At 41.6% G+C, this 12,969-nt stretch overlaps 2 protein-coding genes across 2 annotated transcripts in view; one reads left to right on the top strand and one right to left on the bottom strand.

Annotated features, from left to right (window-relative positions):
* The first annotated feature begins 1,404 nt into the window (after positions 1-1,404).
* Positions 1,405-12,969, top strand: part of LOC121549015 (5'-nucleotidase domain-containing protein 1-like) — a 64,515-nt gene continuing 52,950 nt past the window's right edge. The window contains exons 1-6 of the mRNA XM_041860784.2: positions 1,405-1,792; positions 2,408-2,499; positions 2,819-2,890; positions 3,076-3,185; positions 3,388-3,467; positions 3,581-3,662. Coding sequence (XP_041716718.2) covers positions 1,700-1,792; positions 2,408-2,499; positions 2,819-2,890; positions 3,076-3,185; positions 3,388-3,467; positions 3,581-3,662 — 529 coding nt within the window. The 5' untranslated portion in view covers positions 1,405-1,699. The remainder of the gene's footprint in view (positions 1,793-2,407; positions 2,500-2,818; positions 2,891-3,075; positions 3,186-3,387; positions 3,468-3,580; positions 3,663-12,969) is intronic.
* LOC121549014 (collagen alpha-1(X) chain) lies at positions 3,836-10,346 on the bottom strand. Its single transcript, XM_041860783.1, has 3 exons — positions 10,244-10,346; positions 9,591-9,732; positions 3,836-6,328 (listed from the first exon to the last, which is right to left on the bottom strand). Exons 2-3 carry the CDS (start codon positions 9,715-9,717, stop codon positions 4,470-4,472), a joined length of 1,986 nt encoding a protein of 661 aa, XP_041716717.1. The 5' UTR covers positions 9,718-9,732; positions 10,244-10,346; the 3' UTR covers positions 3,836-4,469.

Raw genomic sequence — 12,969 nt, 5'->3', positions numbered from 1 at the left:
AACAGGACAACAACCCGAAGCGCACAGCCAAGACAACACAGGAGTGGCTTCGGGACAAGTCTCTGAAGGTCCTTGAGAGGCCCAGCCAGAGCCCGCACTTGAACCCGATCGAACATCTCTGGAGAGACCTGAAAATAGCTGTGCAGCGACGCTCCCCATCCAACCTGACAGAGCTTCAGAGGATCTGCAAAGAATGGGAGAAACTCCCCAAATACAGGTGTGCCAAGCTTGTAGCGTCAAACCCAGGAAGACTAAGTACTGAGTAAAGGGTCTGAATACGTACTGTATGTAAATGCAATATTTCAGTTCTTTATTTTTAATACATTTGCTAACATTTCTAAAAACATATTTTCGTTTTGTCATTATGGGGTACTGTGTGTAGATTGACGAGGAGATGTTATTTTAGAATAAGGCTGTAACGTAACAAAGTGGAAAAAGTAAAGGGGTCTGAATACTTTCCGAATGCACTGTATCCAACATATTAGCCCAACACATTTATAGATTTCTGAAATCCTCAGATGTTTCCTAATCACACAACATTGAATTGTCATTGGAATAAAATTAGGACTATAAGAATCAGGGGCACAACTTTGTTTTTTTAATCCAGTCTGATAAACACACCAAACAGCCTACCCAACCGCTCGGAGGCGTCTGCATGGTCCTAAATCACACTGTTTCCTCATCTTGTATCACATTCCAATTATAAAACTGTGGGGGGACAAAATGCAATTTCAGAATGTGCCACCCCAGAATGTGCCACCCCCAGAATGATGATTTCAGAAATGTATCATGTGTTGGGCTAATATGTCGAAAGAGGTTTCAGCAGATGGAAATGCAAAAAGTTTCCCACCCTAACTGAAAAATACTGTCGGCTGCAACTGTGATAAAGCCTGTTAAAACAGTGTACTGTAAGTGTATATTTTCCGTTTGTGAAATTATTTTGCCGTGATATGAAATTAAAGGGCTTTATGTTTCTAGAACGGTATAGCAACTAAGAATCAATTCACGTTTAGATGGAGTAGTGTTTGGCTGTTTTTGCTGCCAGAGCCAGTCTACCTCTGAAAATAACATGTAAGGTCCTTATAGGTCCATATAAGGCTCTACTACACTCCTTAAAGCTAGAATCCAAAATTAAAACAACTGTTTTCTTTACCTGTAGGCTGTACAGTTTAGCTAGACTTCAAATTTACTATGCCAAAATGGATAATTAGTCTAGTTAACAGTAGGCTATAAATCACTTCTAGGCAATTTAAATCTTTGGTAGCTTTTCGCATACATGTTGTCACTATGCCCTGGTGTCGTGCATGTGTGGACCCTATCAGAAAAGCCCCCCTCTTCGAATACTGATGCACATTTATTTGATATACTACGGTACACCCTGACCGGAAGCCTCGGGCACAAACATTTTGTGCACACTGCACATTCTGCGCACCTCCACCCTATATCGCTATTGCGGTTGATAAGGAATGTCAAACAATGAATAAACAATTCGTAGACTTGATTTACTAAATGTGTACGATAGTGCCTGGTTATTGGAGACATTCTGTGAAGCATCCCCTTGTAACAGCAACCCTCGTGTTGCCGTAGAAACAAATATATTGGAGGCTGCAGACTCGACATTGACAGATGCAGTGTGCATGCTTGTGTAGCCAACAGTGCAACATCCTTGGTTTCTATTGTTTCTAGCACCCTCGTTAAAATGAGCGAATATTTTTCCCTTTCAGATTGTGATGTCATTGGTTTTGATTTGGACCACACTCTCTGTCGCTACCATTTGAAGGAGACCTCTAGGGTGAGTTTATTTGTAGCTCAGGAGCTACAAAACGTTGCGGGCTGTTGTGATTTCTGACAATATGATACTGTTACAGCCGGCTGGCTAGCTACTAAGTATATTTTAACGCTTGCATGCAACATAATCCATCCTTTCCAGCTGGCAGTGCAAAGTCAGTCGTTCATGGCTCGCTGCATTTTATCAATAGCTAATACTCACAATGTATGATGGAACGAATGGAATAGAATACAACAAACGACATTGTTGTAATGCAACATCTAGCTACCTACCTAACAACACTGTATAGTATGCCGCTATACTGCATGCATAAATTAGATTTATAAGCAATATGCTTGCAACAACAAATTAGCCAGCATGCTCTGGTGAGTCACAGCTGAGTCTGTGTGACATCTGACTGTCAGCCGCAGAAACCCAATGGCATCCTCTCTGTCAGGAACACATAAATTACATTGAAGCCGTGACTTTATAAATAGGTTTACAATGCATGCCAGCTCCATCACAGTAGTTGTCAATACAGCACAGTATGTATTTATGTATTGTACAGACATAAAGGTTCAGTGTCACTGAATGTTCACCCCAGCTGTGGATAGAATATATTTTTGTGCTTCTTTGCAGTTGATCTATGAGAGCTTTACCAGGTATCTGGTAGAGCATAAAGACTATGACAAGGACCTTCTTATATTGACCCCTGCTTCCTGGGATTTCTGGTGAGTCATAAGCAGCAGCAGCAGCAGAATGACTGAAGAAAATAAATACTTTTTCTATAAGCTGTAATCATTAATGACTGTGGTGTGCCATTGTAAATTCAGTCTACCTGCATGCATCACTCCACTACTGTGAATGACTACCCCATTTTTCAGGTTAGATAAAGGGCACTTTTTGAAAACGAAAGGCATTGGATGAATGCATGGTGCTCTGGTGAATATCGCTTACAGATTCGTATTGTTATTGCTTAGCATAGGACATTGATCAACACGCTTGTTCTTTGCCAATGACCACTATGAAATGTGTATTCTGTATGTCCAGTTTCAAAGGCTTAGTGGTAGACCTTGAGGATGGAAACTTGGTTAAATTGGCTGAAGATGGAACTGTTTTACGGTAGGGTTACAGTAAATGATACAGTTAAATGCATGCTCAGATATTGGGTTCCTTTTATATTTATATAGGAAAATGCCTGTTTTGAAGTGTATCAATGTACAATATTTGGGCATGCCTTTTTGTTACTTATTTTTCCACCCAAAATGAATAAAAACCCTGATTTTAAACCTGTTTGTTTTGATCAGAGCAACCCATGGGACCAATAACCTCAGCACAGAAGAGCTCATTAAACATTACGGTTCTAAAAGGGAATGGAAGCACTTTGATAGCCTTAATACCTCATTTACGAAATCTAGTAAGTCTGTCATCTTGAATCTCTGTGTCCCATCCAAACGTTGCGAAAGCTGTTTTTTTTTCTTTCTTTCTTTTTGTAAGGCAGTTTATTTTTCATGATAATACAATCTTCTGAAAAAAATCTAATTTTATTTCCAAAGTAAAGAGTGATGATTGATTGGATTGTTTCTTACAATACATATATTCTGTTTTATTCTCCTCAGCAAAGTACTATTTTTATGACAACTATTTTGATCTACCTGGGGCTCTTCTCTGTGGAAGGGTTGTGGATATGTTGCGTAAGGTAAAATATACATATTTTTAAGTGAATTATGATTATGAATAGATAATATGTTTACATGCTTTTTACAAAAAATGTATCTGCTTTCAAGAACATTATTTTGTTTTTGTCAACAGCGTGGGAATGAGGTGAATTCAGACTTTTGGAAAGACATTGTTGCTGCCATTGACCACAATTACAACACATCTGCGTTTAAAGGTATGCTTATTACTTATTTTACAATCAATCACTTTCGGTTGTTGAAACAGTGCACCATATCGGAATCGCTCATTTAATTGGCCATATCAGTGGGCTGAAATAGTCAAAATCAAAACAATATTTTCAGTTTTGTACTGTAGACGGACACTCAACAACAAAAAAAGACAAAAGCATCAGTTTCAGAAATAACTTTATTCTTTACTTTGATCAGTAAGTTGAACATAGCATAATGCATCCTCAGGCATATAGTTGTTGTTGACATAATACTTTTTTTATGACTGTTTTTCATCCTGTGTGTTGCAATATCACACTGCTGGTTTGTTAAAGGTGTTGCGAACTGACTTAAAACATTGCTTAAAAAACAAGCATGATTTCCTTTGCATGTATATTACAAGACATGTATTAAAGACTTTGAAAACAAAAAAAATCTGCTGTAAATGTTACAGGCAGTCAAAGAGCACCATTTTGCGTATTATTCAAACTGTTTTGTATTCCTTGATCATTGTTTGCTGAATACTTGTGCATATACTGGGAAAGGGAATAGTGATAACAAACAATTGAATTCCAAAATTATATTCTTCCTCTCGTTTAATTTAAATGCCTCCATGAACTGAATGCCCTTCTTAATAGAATACTTGAGAGAATTGCTGCTCTTGCCTTTTCAGCCTTTTCAAAGACAAATTAACTTGTAGAATATTACATCAATCTTTTATTCTACAATGACAACTCAATCTCAATGGAAGTTGTGAATTGAACTATTTCTTTAAGTAGTTTCTTTAAGGTTTCAAGATTTTATTAGTGATTGTATCACGTTGAGGCAATCAGGAACCCAGAGAAAGAGCAGTGAACATTGTCGGCAGCAAAGACACCATTGGTCTCCTCATCAGGGACCTGAATGTAGACTTGGTCATGGGCATTCAGCATAAGGACAGTGCTGCCAGACAACTGATCCAAGAAGCCCTTGTTGTACTCATCGTATGAGAACATGATTGGCTCACCATTTTTGTACAGTGCCACCAATGCATTAGCACCATTAACATGCATATGGTAGGAGAAGTAATATAGACCTGGTACCTGGCAGGAGAAGATGCCAGTCTGGGGGTCATAGTGCTGCTCCCCATTGTAAATTATCTGGTTGAATGGAACGGGTGAACCCGCAGATGGGTAAGCCATAGTCAAAACAGCGCTGAAGGCAGACATAGGGGCCTTCATCATCTCATGATGAGGCATCATAATCTCATGGGACTTGATGGGCATGCTCTTCTCGTGATGGTAAACCATCTCACCAGGGGGACCAGGTGGGCCAGGAGGTCCCATAGCACCTGGGTTACCATCATGACCTCTGGAACCAGGAGCTCCAGGTGGACCCATAGGACCAGAAATTCCCTTGGCCGTCTGGCCAGCTGGGCCAGGTGCGCCGGGAAGACCTGCGTGACCCTTAAGACCTGGTTGACCTGTTGGACCTGAAGGCCCCACTGGTCCTCTTGGCCCTGAGACGCCGTTTTCGCCTGGTTTCCCTGGACCTCCAGGTGTGCCTGGGTGTCCCTTTGCTCCTGCAAGCCCATTTGAACCTGGCTGACCAGGAGCGCCAGTATGGCCCTGAGCTCCCTTGTTACCCTGATGTCCTGTAGCGCCTGTTGCTCCAGGAGGGCCTGCTGCCCCGGGGATACCTGACTTCCCTGCGTAACCCTGATGTCCCTGATCCCCCTTGGTTCCCTTTGCCCCTGGAGCTCCCACCATGCCAACCTCTCCTTTAGGTCCCTGTCCACCTGGTTCTCCCTGGAATCCTCTAGCACCCTGTGGCCCAGCTGGACCCATAAGGCCAGTAGCACCTGTTGCCCCAGTGTAACCTGTTGGCCCTGGCTCTCCTTTCTGACCAGTGGTTCCTGATGTACCTGGTGATCCTCTGTCACCTGGCATGCCATTAGCTCCTGGTTTACCAACTCCTGGTATGCCAGGTGCACCTGGTTGTCCAGCATGTCCCTGGGGACCTTTAGATCCCATATTTCCAGGCATACCTGGACTGCCATTCTCACCTGGCTTTCCTGGTGCTCCTACCCCAGGGTTTCCATTGTGGCCCTTTGGCCCTGGCTGACCCATAGCTCCTGGAGCTCCATCCCTACCTGGAGTACCTGACTTCCCAGGCTCCCCAGGGTATCCAGGGGCACCAGACTTACCAACTCCGGGTTGCCCTGGCATACCAGATGGTCCCATTGGGCCCACTTGACCGTTTGCACCTGGTGCCCCAGGAATACCAACTCCCCTCTCTCCCTTTTGTCCTGGCAGACCAGGGATACCTGGATGTCCTTTAAGTCCGGGCTCACCCCTTGGCCCCATGCCTCCGGGCAGACCGTGTGGGCCAGGTTTGCCAGCAGAAGAGTGTCCAGCAGGTCCTGGGCTTCCAGGGGAACCAGGTGATCCTCTTGGACCCATGGCTCCAGGTGCGCCAGTATGGCCCTTCTCACCGGGCATTCCATTACTACCTGGTTTCCCAGGACCACCTGGATTGCCAGGCTTGCCAGCTGTGGAGTAGCCAGCGGGTCCGGGGGGCCCGGGTGGGCCCTGTTGTCCAGGATGTCCCATGCCGCTCTTGCCGGGAGGCCCAGGGGGGCCCATTGGTCCTGGCTCACCAGGGGATCCTGGAATACCTGGCTCCCCTGCAACAGCTGTGGAAATGGATAAGTGTAATTACCTAAGATGCAGGTAACAACTACAGTAAACTGTAATTGGTTTAGATTTAGGATATCATTTTTTCATCTCATTAAGTTTGTCAGAGTTTTGTTTTTCCAGAGTAGGTTATTAGATTTCAGTCAAGGTGAATTTAGCCAGTCCATTATCTGCTATCAAAGTATTCATGTAGTCCTGTTTTATTCTTAGTGCATCTGAAACATTTGTCTATTTCATTTTAAATTTAATGGAAAGATATATTTATGTATTCTCAGTGATGCCCCAAATGGATCTTAGATGTTTTGAAAAGCTGATGACTCTGATATCTGTGCCCTATTTGTATGGGTATTTATGAACAACTCTGCCATGCACCAGTTGTTACACCAATTGATCCAGTCATGTTTGTTGTGTCCTATTGAGTCCTGTTGCAAACATATAGCGTCGGGGGGTTTCCCTGACCTGACTAAACTACCATCTCTCAGATGTCCATCCTGTGCAAAATAGGATTCATAAAGCAAAGCATGAAATTAGATTATCCTGATTTTCAGTTGGAATATTTAGTCATTTTGCCTCTGCCTGTCTTTGCTCCATATTTTTATTGACATTGTTTTGTCACATCCATTTATTTCTCTCTTAGACCACTTGCATGTCAATTGGTTCCTTGATCCTTGAATAACCTCTGCTTTGGTATTCCACTCAAACACCACAATGTGATTTAAACAACAGAGGTGATGTAGGCTCTGTGATCATGGAGGGAGGTTGTGGGAACTGACTGCTTTTCCCAGGGTCATTTTGACAGCACCAGTGGGGTCATTGTACAGTGCTCAGCATGTTGAGACTACATTAGACTACTGTAGCCATTTATTTTAGTTTAATTTGGCCACACTATGTTGAACCCTTTTATTTTCACAAGTTGTCTGTAGTGCATGTTTATGGTTAGTGGTCCTCCAGTTGTTGATGTATGTGCGTCACCTTGAACCCTTTATTCCTCTTAATGTGGCCTTTGTGAGGCAGTAGAGAGTAGGTCATATGACGGAAAAATACACGTCATATTGGGATATGATAGTTGTTGAAATGTGTGGCACCTGGCCTAGGTCCTGAAATGCTGAAGGGATATTTTTATCCCTGTGTCTTTGAGAGGTTAGCCCACAATACTTGACACCTTTACCTATACCAATAACTTTCCTGAAGCCATATTGTTTGTTGCATATTATGTCAAAATTGCATATTATGCCTAACATTTTGAATAACCATTAGTATAATAGTTCAGATATCAGAATTCAGTCCATAGTGGTCAGTATTTGCCTTATACTGTAGCTTGCCTGCATCTCTGAGAAGTTATGACACCCCCACCCCCCCACCCCCCCCTTTTGACTGACGTTAATAAAGGGAACTGAGTTTCCTGTTAGATATAAAACTTCAAGGCACTAGCAGTTATTAACAGTTTTTATTAATTAATTGTATTATTAAAAGTGATTTTATAATTTACTGGCAAGGCCGTTGCTCCTCAAGTAATGTGTGGTGTGGTATTGCCATGGTGTAAGGTACTGATACAGAAGTCAATAGGAAACATTTTTCTACAGTGACTGAAGTGGATTTGATGCATGATTTGAAGAAAAGCACTTTTCCTGCTTTGGAATAGCACTTTGATAACAAAATGGCCAGACAGGGCTGTAATTTGAAAGCCACTGAGGAGTAGGTTTGAAACCCCAGGAAAGCAGAATGTGCCAAAACTGGACAGTTCAGCAGCCAAGTCAAACCTCAGAAACTGGAAGGTGATAATACTGTGGCATAGCCAGCTGTTCAACCTTGACTTGTCTAGTTAGGCCTAGATCCTATGTCTATTGCCAGCCTCAAACCATACATAGTTCTATATGTAGGCTATGCCATGGCTCTCACATTATACATCCTGAGGGTGTATATCAGACTTACTATTTTATTTATTTAAGTTTATTTGCATTTTTGTCTACTCTACTTTGGGGTGTTTGTTTTGAGAAGTGTCTGGGACAATTTAAGCACTACAAAGTGGTTTGATTGGGTGTGCCCAATGCAACGTGGTAACATCTGTTTTGGAGATTTTTCCAAAATCTAAGCTTTCATTGTTGACTTGTGGAAAAGTTTTGTATTTATGTCAGAGGACACCGGCCATAAAAAAATGCATCGAAACATCTTAAACAAAGCTACTGAGTGCCGTAGTCTGGTTGAGCGACAACACTCATCTCTGGACCATATTCTTGACAGAATGGTCCCATCTCTGCCATTTTGTCAAGCCCCACTGTCTTACCCTCTATACTTTCCCCGCTGTCTTCTGAGCTTTCTCCTAAAGATAGGATAGTAGGATATTTAGTAGGATATTTAGTAGGATATTTCAATTTTTCAAGAGTGACATGGAATCTTGAAAGCAGTGTTATGTGGAAGCTAGCAACATTTAACTGGTGCATTGGTGCTCTTTTTATGAGGTGTACATAAGTGATAATTGCCCCTGGCTCTCACTTCTACAGAACCTCTGTGGTCTGACTGTCAGCATTGTTGCAGGAGAATGGTTATTATCTTAACTACTGTAATCATATTTTTATTATCCACTTTCTGTTGATGAATGACTGTGTCCTGTCTTGGGAGCTGTGGAAGGATGCATGGGCCCACGGTTTCCTATTGCTTAACAACTATGGTCAGGTGAAAACCCTCAACAAATTTGACTGAGACATTGCCTCAGGTTGCATCAATAAGTCAGTTTAAGTTACTTGTTCCCCTGTAAAGGATAATGTGCTATCAATCCTGTTTCATAAGATAAGTATGTCGAGATTTAATACTCTACATTTGTGAGTGTTCTAGTAGCAATTAACTTCCGCAGTAATGACAGTTTAAATGTAAATTGATGCTGTATATTCTGCAATTTTACATTGATTAATTAGCTGAAGTAACTTTTTATTTTGATATGTTTATTTGTTCATATCCCAAAAACGTATTTTTACCATGCTGTGCTTAGTTCCATTTGTTAAAGCTATATGGAGTTCAAAACAGCCATGTTTCTTCCAGTTTGACATTTGGGGTCTGCTTGCACCCAGTATTTTCCTTTTGGCACTGACAGCTATTAGATGGCCAAGAAAAACTCCCGACCCTAATGACAAACCCCCAGTACAGTCTAGAATTGGAATGAATGAAACCTTCCATAAACCTTCCAAGAGAATGTACCATAAAGCTGATACAGAATTATCTTCAGAACATTAACATGCTGATAGACATGAATATATTGAGACTTACTTTGGACATGGCTCTTAGCAGGATAATGCTGCTGCTTGGCTACTTTCTGTACATGGTAGTGTCTCTCTGGTGTTGCCACGGCCAAGGCCACCAGGAGGAGGAGAACGCTTGTCACTCTGAGGTCCATCTTGTGAAGCTAAACCTGCATGAAAGAAATGTAGAACAAAATGTTGAAATGTGAATGGTCTTCAACATACAGAGACACTACATTGGCGTCTACTGTATTTCTCTTACAGTAGATTTGCTATTGCCACTACAGCAGGACCTGCAACAACAAACTAACATTTCTGTGTCAGAATGACAAGAAACAAGCACAGTAAGGAACATTACGGACCCCAAATCTTTAGACAGACTTCCAGAGCTACCTCAGATTCAGACTCCCATGTATGGGTCATCCCTTTCATCGCCAAGTGAACCATCTCATCACAATGATAGTTAAGACACATGCTATGAGGACAACTTGAGGCCAGATGACACCAGTACCTACTGCCCCAACCTGTTCCTCAACCATGCCCCAAACTGCCTCCCCCAAGACCCCAACTGCCTCCCCAATGGCCCCCTGCGCACTATATACCTCACAGCACCAGGCACAGAGGGCCACACTCACATACACCCAGAGAGCAGACTAGAGAGTGTGGGCAGGGTACACCTACCAGCAGGCTTAGGCTCCAAAAGATCAGTGGGGGTCGGGAGGCTGCTGTCCCGGCACGGTGCTGTATAGTCCTTAGTCTGGCTGCTGCTACCCAGGCCACTGGGCTCGGGGTATTTATACCAAATCTGTCTCCAGCATCACCCAGAATCTACCTAGTATAAAAGCACCGCCCTGTTGTGATGTCAGCTTTAATGAGGGGTGCCATATCCTCAGAGAGAGAAGGCATGTCACTTCAGGATAATAATCCTCTCATAGCATTTAAAATAACCCACAGCTCCTCCCTCACCCATCCATCCTCAATGGAGCGGGACAGAAAGAGATTTAATTCAGTTAAAGATAAATTGTTATATTTTTGTCTCTGAACTCTTTGACATTTGTGGGTATATGTGGTTGTATGTTCAAGTCGTAATAATGCACAGAGCTATATGGGTATTTACTTTGATTATTTGATGTCTTTGACATCTTAATTGCTGTGTTTTTAGATTAATTAGAAAAACAACATAAGTGTTCCCTTCTTCTACCCAGTTATACATATTTTCGACTGCTCAAATACAGGTGCTGGGGAACATTCATTGTCTCCAAAATATTTTTTTTGACAGAGTGAGCATTTTACTCTGGAAAATTAAAGACTGTCTGTACTTGTGCTTTTTCCTCCTGTCACCCCATGCGGTCCCTCTCTGTAAAAGTAAATAACACGGTGGATGGCCCAGACCATTGAGTCCTTATGGAGGGAACTTCCAGGCAACAGTGAAGTTTCAGCCTTGTACACTTGTCAGTACGCAAACAAATATGTTGCTCTCTTAACAGGATTTTTATGTCAGATTGTGTATGAATTGTGGTAGCAAAATCAATACAGTATATCAGCTTAATGGACTCTGGTAAACATTAGTTACATGTATTCACCGGAGAGCTAAATTGTTTCAACTGTATGTGGTGTAGAGTGCACACAGCGGTACTGTGCCTCCACTGAGCCACAATGCAAGATGGGTACACCAGAGGGCAGAGTTTAGTTTCTGTCCTCAGACCTCTGGTGGTCTGGTTTTCTCAAAGGTCCACCATTGTCTCCTCCTTCAAATTATTTAATGAAAGTCTACCCTGCACATTTGTCACATTTTGCTGCCTTAAAATGTAATCTTAAAATGTATCTACACAACCTGCTCCACATTTTCAAAGTGAAAGAAAAAGTATAGAACATTTTTCACATTAAAAAAATTAAAAGTAAATGCAGATGTCTTGTATTTTCAAGTAATGTGGTGGCAGCATCATGTTATGGGCATGCTTATCACGGGCAGGGAATGGAGAGTTTGCCAGAATCAAAATAAATATGAAAGGACCAACACCCAGGTAAAAAGTTATAGGAGACCCTCTCTCAGTCTTCTGAAAACCTAACCCTGGGATAGAGTTTTATTTTTCAGTGGGACAATTACACAAATGTTAATGCCAAAGACACACCAGAATGGCTTTCCAAGAGGTGTTGAGTGTTCCTGAGTGGTATAGTCTCAGTCCTGATTTAAATCTGTTAGAAATTCAGAGACAAGTTTTTGATATTGCTGTCCATCAATGATTCTTAACCAAATTTACTGAGCTTGAGCAATTTTGACAAAAACAATGGATATGTTGCCGCAATAGTTGTGCAGAGTTATTCAAAATAATTCACAGCTGTAATCACTGCCAAAGGTGCTTCCACCAAGTATTAACTCTGGGGTGTGAAGACATACGCAATCAATAAGTTTTTTATTTTATTTTTATTTAGAAAATGCTTTATACTATTTCTTTCTCTTTGAAAATGTGGAGCAGGTTATGTAGATCTGTAGGAAAAAAATCTAATGTAATCCCTTTTTAGATTTAATTTTAAGGTGACAATGTGAGAACAGCGCAAAGGGCTTGTTGACTTTTACTAGGCACTGTATCTACTCTTATCTATTTTTATGTGGAGTACCTAGCAACTGTGCTTTGTGACGTCACCACGGGCTAGTAGGAAATGCCTACTCCCAAAATAATTACATTGTTATTACATACAATGTCAAGATAGCCTTAGATTTTGTATACAGAAGCTGTGCCTCAAATTGCTCCTTTTGTATATTTTGTTTCTGTCGATCTCCTTATCTGCAGTATTGATCTATGTTCTTCTTTGAGTGGTTTTGCACCTGTTAATCCTTGCCAGCTCAAGACTGAAATGGGCTCGAGGATGTGTTTTAGGTTTCTAAAAATCTAAATAGTGTGTGCTTTTTTTCGACATATCATTTCCAACTTTAATTTTTACAGGCCGCAGAAGAAAGCCAATCGAGCCACCGGGCATCCTTGGTAAACCCCTTTAGTTAAATGACAGAGTTGAAAGAGGTGGAGTCAACACTTAAAAATGTTGCAGGCTCCAGTCCCTCCATCACACTTTCCCCATGAAAGCAGTGTGGACCGCACAGTGGCAACGTGTTTATTTTGTATTTTGGGTCCACGATTTTTTGGTGTGTCAGGATTCATTCCTCCCTATCTAAAAGCATACTGTGTAATTTAATGCAAATGATTGCCTAGACTAGAGGCACCTGAATAGAAGTGTACTGGAAATACCTTGTGGAGAATGAAAGGAGAAGGACTAGGTCTTACAGATAGTTTTTGTGCATGAGGATAGAAGATAAACACCTTCAGGATCACTCTATTGTACTAGTCATCAGTTTTGCATTGTGACACTGGGGCCTGTTGCGAAATGCATAAGCATTGGCCTTTTTACAA

The sequence above is a fragment of the Coregonus clupeaformis genome, chromosome 33, assembly GCF_020615455.1.
Source record: "Coregonus clupeaformis isolate EN_2021a chromosome 33, ASM2061545v1, whole genome shotgun sequence".
Lineage (NCBI taxonomy): Eukaryota > Metazoa > Chordata > Actinopteri > Salmoniformes > Salmonidae > Coregonus > Coregonus clupeaformis.
This window is presented reverse-complemented; position numbering and strand designations above follow the sequence as displayed.